Source organism: Ceratina calcarata, unplaced genomic scaffold (assembly GCF_001652005.2).
Source record: "Ceratina calcarata isolate Rehan_Ccalc_2016 unplaced genomic scaffold, ASM165200v1 scaffold291.2, whole genome shotgun sequence".
NCBI classification, from domain to species: Eukaryota; Metazoa; Arthropoda; class Insecta; order Hymenoptera; family Apidae; genus Ceratina; species Ceratina calcarata.
This window is the reverse complement of record NW_017151492.1, coordinates 362,514-369,370: the sequence shown is the minus strand read 5'-3', so window position 1 is coordinate 369,370 and position 6,857 is coordinate 362,514. Positions and strand designations below refer to the sequence as shown.

The following is a 6,857-nucleotide window of genomic DNA, read 5'->3' as shown; positions in this document are numbered from 1 at the left end:
GAATTAATAGGAAGATATAAGCGTAAACAATTTTCTGATGGTTGTGACAAAAGGAATTTTTAAATGAGAAAGTCGAAATTACATGTCGCTCGACTTATTAAACTACTTTAGGGATAAATGAATATTAAAAGGGGTTTACAAAGGGAAGTTAGAGATTGCGAACAAGAAGGATAAAATTTAAATGTCTGGCAGGAATGTAAAAAATTTGCCAGGACAGTGATCTGAAAAAGGAAGAATGCGAGAAGCTTAAACACTCAGGCTGTGAAAGGTAAATTCCGAAATTCGCCGGGGATTGAGATAAAAGGAGTGACACCGAAAAGCCCGTTGATCCGAAGTTCGCCAATTGATACGGGGATCCTGACAAAAGGAAAGTCGATCGTCGAGCTAAACAATTTTCGAAGTTTAATATTCAATGGGGACAAAAAGCCAGGGAAGAAAGTTTCACGATAAGAAAAAGAGGCAACGATTTTACAGATTTTAACCTGAACACGACGTGTGTAAGTTGCCAGAAGATTATCCGTGGCTTCGGAAAAATTTAGAAGCCAGAAAAAAAATATTATCTGACTTAAGCCGCGTGGAATCCATGGGAAAAGGAACGAGTTTTGCGGGATCTCCGGAACAAAAGGACGCACAAGTTTTAGGATAGAGTCCGGAAGAAGCCGTGGAATTTCTGGCTACAGCTGGGAAACCGTGAAATTCCCAGGAAAAAGCCGCGACGTAACAAGTTCACCCGGTGCCGTTGCCAAAATACTCTGCGCGAGCGACGGAACAATATCAGGAAGCGTGGCAATTTCACCCCTCTTCCTCGGAACGCAAGAAACGCGAATCAAATTCTCGTGAACTGCCTGGGACGGAGAACGCGAATTAAATCTTCGTGGGTAAAAACAGTGTGGCTCGCTACGTCAGAGAACAGATAATTCCCTCGGCGAAAATCTAATTACGATAAAAAAGAAGCTACCAAAGAGAATTCAGAGTGTGCGCAAGAAATCGTACGTAGCCTTTAACAACTGCTACAGCGACGGTATTAATTTTAAGGGGTCGAAGAACAAATTTTGCCAAACAGGAACGCAGATTTTCGTTCGTAGAATTCGACTTTAGGAAGAAACACATTCGGAATACATTTGGTAGAAAACTTTGCCGGTCAATGGAGATGCTCGAGGGATGAAGGCGGAACGGAGTGGACAGTGGAACGAGCGCAGCGTCAGCGCGAGGGGACGACGATTTTCACGATGCAGTAAAGTCGAGACACGTCGTGGGCACCAAATTTGCTCCCGAGACGGACGATGAACGAGCCCGGTCGTAAGACCGAGTGAATCGGAAGTGGACGTTCGCTGGACGAAGAAGAAAGAGAAAAGAAAATTGTCAGGGGACACTACTACATGAGATTGAAGTGAAATCTTGTTGAAACGTTCGAGGCGTGGGAAAGTCGATTTGAAGAAGGGACGGTTTGCAGACCCAGGTGGGGTTTGGTCGGACTCGAATTAACCGAAGCGGTGAGGACCCGAGACCGGAAGAGTCAGTGAAATAATTGGGCCGGAGGTGTGGGCTCGGAGGGAAAAGTCGGCGGGGGGTGTCGGGGATAGAATTTCAATTAGAGGGGCAGGGGCTGGCCGTTCGTCAAAGCTGGCGACGAAACTTCTTCACCTCGACTTCTTTCTCTCTTACCCCGCATAATCTGGAACCTGAGAACTTGAGTGCATTAGACGAGCTAACTCGTGAATAGCAATTTGTTCGTGTTGAAAACTTAAACGAATGTCTCCGCGCGTGATTATAGTCGCGTCTTGCGTGAACAACGGTCACTGTGTGTGTAATATTGAAAACAAGTGTCACAGGGTGAATAAAGTGTAGAACATAATAGGAGAGACCAAGCTTTTAAAAGAGATTCTATAAAATTGCGGGAGCGCCGTTGAACAATTTAAACTAGTAAGAAGAAAACGAAAGTGAGAGAGTGAGTTAACAAAAGGGATAATATCGTTTTGATCACTGTTTAAATAAGATAATTTGTCCGGTGCGAGAAAAAAAAATAAGTGTACGGGGAGAGGAGTCGAGTGACTCTTGGACGTCGGCGAAGCGGTTCCATTAGCGGAATTCCCCGGTCGAAAGAAGCAGGGTAATTAAATTGATCGATCCGAGGGGTAATCCTGCAGGCGGCAACGGACTTGATCCGTTTAACGAACTGCAACGAGGACGAGGGATGCGCGCGAAATTAGTCGGCCGACGAGTAGGACGAAGCGAAACAATAGAGAAAATCAGACGGCGGGCGTTCGAAGAACCAAGGGAAAACTGCGAAATTGTCGAAGTGGTAGGGGTCGAAATTGGGTTAAAAGCAAGTTTTAGTCGCGAACGATGATGTTTGTCAAGTGTTGAATAGCAAATCCTGCAGCTGAAAACAGTTTCAACCGTTCTCCCTTGAGACAGTGTTGAAAAGTGCTGGAATAATCGCAGCAATAGCTTTACCATTATTATCGTAGGAAATTAAACGCGCACAAGCCTAACGTATGTAATTGAATGAGTGGGACGAAGAATCATAGAAAAACGAGTTTGCCGATGAAGGAAAGAATAAGAGGAGGATGTTAACATTTAGGTAACTGTTCACATGACAGCAAGAAAGTATCTCCTCAGTGCTGAGAAATATAAAAAAGAACGAAGTTTAAAGATCTCATTGTTTCTCCATATTTAATGATCGCATTTTTCCAAATCGTTGCTATATTAATCTATTATTCAATAAATGAAATCAAACCAAAGAAGAGCCTTCCAAAACTTATAATAGTCAACCCTCGAGTGAGAACCACGTCCACACCGAAAAGAATAAAACTGACAAAGGTCAGCCGCAATACTAAAAGAACTGTGACGATCGTAAAAAAGCATAAGGATCCAGCGACCTTGGGCCGTGAATTATGACATCTGTAGCGGGCGATCGGTGATCTATCGATCGTTGGTTCGTTTCGCGATGGAGCTTTCTTGGCGTTGTTCCATCGACGCGGCTACAGCGGCGTACGTCGAGAGCCCGGGCTCGGGTTCGGGGCTTTATTCGGCCGGAAGTGGTCCGTCGTGGTTCGAGAGGACGCGGGGCAGAGGCGCCATAGCATAAACTGAAACTAAAATGCGAGAACTGAACGCGACCGCATGCGCTGCCCTGTACGATCGCGTCGAGTGGTCCGGCCCGTGGATCCTTGCTACACTGATCGTTCTAGCGATCGTGAACGTGATGGTGGTTCTGGGCAACGTGCTCGTGATTATGGCCGTCTATCATACAAGCAAGCTGCGCAACGTCACGAATATGTTCATCGTTAGCCTCGCTGTGGCTGATCTGATGGTCGGCCTAGCGGTGCTTCCATTTAGCGCCATGTGGGAAGTCTTCAAGGTGAGTTTACGTTCCCGATTTATTCCGAGCCTCGTGAAATCGCGTATCACGATTGCACCTATAAATCATGTACGATGTTTAATGTGAGAATTAAGAGGACTTTAGGAAAACCTTGCTTGTCTAATTTTAGCTGTTTCATTGATTCGAAACGTGATTTACTTTTTGTATTAGGGAATATTTTCTACATATGTATAAATACATTCTGCGGAGTACAAAATTTTATTTATATGACTAAGTCGAAGCGATTAAGGAGTGGAGTTACTCGGTTTCGAACGAAAAAAAGTTATACATTTTTACCTAGCTAAAAATCGCGGTTGGAGAACCGGATACGTAACGAACGTTTAACGGGCCGCGGTATTCTCGTGGCGGTCGTCGCAATATTCCGTCTGGCACGAAGTTTCGAATTTCACCGGTCTCGAGGACTCTCGAAACTCCGAATTCCAAGCCGCGGAACTCGGCAACTCATCACCGTCGCTTCCCCTCGAACGAGAGACGCCATTGCACTCTGTCTGAGAAAAAAGAAGGAGAAGTACAGGAATGATCGATTGCTCGGTGGGATCATTAAACGGGCGAGAGATCAAAGGCCAACACGCGTAGTATCAGTAGTGTTTCCGATGTTCGTACCCGCTTTGAGGGGTTGCCGTTCTCTTTCGGAGGATTCACGCGTTTTAATCTTGCGGTATAAGCGTGTTGCCGTACTTGGCAATCGTTTCGGAAGCGCAGAGAAATTTGGGTCGTTTTTTTTATCAAACCTTAGAATCACTGTTAATATCACTAAATTGTATGACAATAACAAAAACATGCATTCACTGTTTAATGATAATCCAAAGCAACGAGGGAAAATCTATTTTAATCATCATTAAATTATGAAATCTAGCTTTAGAATTGTTCGTATCCTACCAAACGTCCTTCCCCGGAAACCCATTCATTCTCCATCAAAGAACAATCTCATTGTCTCTCGCATTACACGCAACGAAATAATCCTCGACGACGACTAAAAGTCGGGAAAAAACTCACTCCTCGGTCTCAGTTATTGTTCGCAAAAACGCACGGGAGGGCTGGGTTGCTAAAAATATCCCGGGACAATTATCGTCGACTATTAAAGCAGACTGGAGCCTGAGCCCTGTCGATGTATACGTATACGTACAGCTGTGTATAGTATGCATTCCGACGCATCGCTATCATCCCTCGGAGACCCGAAGAATTTGCGGTAAAAAGCGTGCGGGCGAAATAAACGCGGACCCGGAATCGAGGGGGTGGGTCAAGCGCAACAGTTTGGCGGGTTCTCTCGGTCTTCCGTTTCTTCCTCGCTGGCTTCCGTGATTCACTCGCCAAAGGATAAACGATCCTGGACGAGGAAGGACTCGAGATTATTGCGCACGGTATCAGATTTCAAACCGACTACATTTTTCTCTGATGAAAAAATCGGGAATTTTATTTTCTTTATAAATAATAAAAATATTTTTTTTTTTGCTTTTCGTACGAATAATTTGTTGAGTCTGGTACCACGCGACGGAGAATAGACTCATCAGATTCCAATTAAATTAATGATTTACCAACGCGATGTGAATAACTCTAGTGGTAAAGGCCTTCGAAATTTGTCACCAGGCATAGTTGTTTTAATTGCATCCCCTGCCCGTTAGAAACAATTGAACATGCATCGATCACACTTAATAATCGGTAACAGTTGAATCGTTGCTGTGTCCGCGGTCGGCTGAAGAGATATTAGCATCGCGAAACGGTTACGTGCAAAATATTCCGGTGGTCAGTACTCATTAATAACGTGGCACGCGCATTATCGAAGAAGGATGGGGTTCGTTGGGGGGTTGATTAATCGAATCGAACAACGGCGTGGACAGGAGTCCGTGGGTAATTCGAAACAGGTGGTTGGAGCGGGCACGCGCGTTCGCTTCTAAACTCCCTTTCCCTGTTGCACCTGCTGCTTGCAATCACGGGGTTGTATTATGCGCGACAAGCCAGAGAGGAGAGCTCGATCGACGTGTCACGGTGTATTTTCATCTTACCCGGGGACAATTTGTCTAGAAACGCTTTGTCATAATGGATAGTTGATGGCCTTTGATCGACTGTGCAGGGAAACTTCATTGAGCTCAATTTGAGATTAATTACTAAACGATAAGAGTAAATTATTGTACTGAAATGTCTTGTCTAGTGATTAAGCAAAGCAGATTTGAAGCGGTGAAAACTCAGAAATTAATCAAAATATTTAAATCATGTGTCACATGAATTACAAACTAAATAGTAGAAGTACAAACGAGGTATATGAGTAGAACTATTGTTTTATGGATTCTTATGTCTTATGTTCGATTGATATATCAAAATGGAAAATTAAAGCTCATCCGGACATTCAGTGACAAATCCGAACAAGTGATTAAATAAAGGATTAATACTTAATCAAGTAGTATTGGAGAACAAGAGGGATCACGATCAAAATCAAAACCGAAATCTAAACTATAATCAGAATCCCAATTGAAATCAGAATCATAATCAGAATTAAAGTCGAATTTGAAAGCACAATTCTAATCAGGGACCGAATGAAAGTCGAGGTCGGAACCACAACTCCAATAAGAATCCGAACCAGAATGAAAATCGAAATTGAAGCCACAATTCTAATCACAGTTCGGATTAAAATCTGGACCAGAATCACGATCAGAATCAAAAGTCAAAATCGGAACCATAATCAGAATCAGAATTAAATGATGGCCCTATTGATATGCCAAGTGTGTAATAAAAGTAAATCAAAACGTTCTTTTATTTTATTTCACGACATTTGAACGAACCTAATTTTATGCGATACGATTAATCTCATTTCCGACCAAATCTGGACATGGAATTGGTTTGCCAACTAACACGTTCTACTGTGATTTACTATCCGAAGGTCTGGATATTCGGTGATCTATGGTGTTCCATTTGGCTGGCGGTGGACGTATGGATGTGCACAGCTTCGATATTGAATCTGTGTGCCATCAGCCTCGACAGATACTTAGCGGTAACCAGGCCAGTCAGTTATCCCCAGGCAAGTACTATCCACCGATTACTCGATTTCGCGGGACAGATGTACAGCCACGGGGTCGTTCGATGAAACCATTTGTCTCTTAGAACAGTCCGTGTCAGTGACGCAACGTTTCAACGGGTTAATTGCCCAGATCGTTTGTTGAACTTCGGTTTTCGTGATCGTTAGACCAGAGTTGCATCAAAGCGTAGAATCGTGCAGCTAGTTTGATTTACGTAGGTCTCTAGGCAATCGAGTGTAACGATTTAATTTCAGTACAACGACATATAATGCATAATAATCTGAATACCATTTAAAGTGAAGTACATGTTAAATCTTCTAGTATCTAATTAAAAGTTTTACTTTGAAATAATCATTTTAATTGTTGTAACGAGTGATCATTGATCAATCTTCTAATTGAAAAATTTAGATCATGTCACCGAAAAGGGCGAGATTGCTGGTGGCAACTGTGTGGATCTTGAG

General features: G+C 43.3%; 1 protein-coding gene across 1 annotated transcript in view; it reads left to right on the top strand.

Moving 5' to 3' along the window:
- Positions 1–6: 6 nt before the first annotated feature.
- The window catches only part of Oamb (Octopamine receptor in mushroom bodies), a 13,404-nt gene continuing 6,553 nt past the window's right edge, over positions 7–6,857 (top strand). Inside the window, exons 1-3 of the mRNA XM_026812623.1 lie at positions 7–3,364; positions 6,261–6,398; positions 6,805–6,857. Coding sequence (XP_026668424.1) covers positions 3,104–3,364; positions 6,261–6,398; positions 6,805–6,857 — 452 coding nt within the window. The 5' untranslated portion in view covers positions 7–3,103. The remainder of the gene's footprint in view (positions 3,365–6,260; positions 6,399–6,804) is intronic.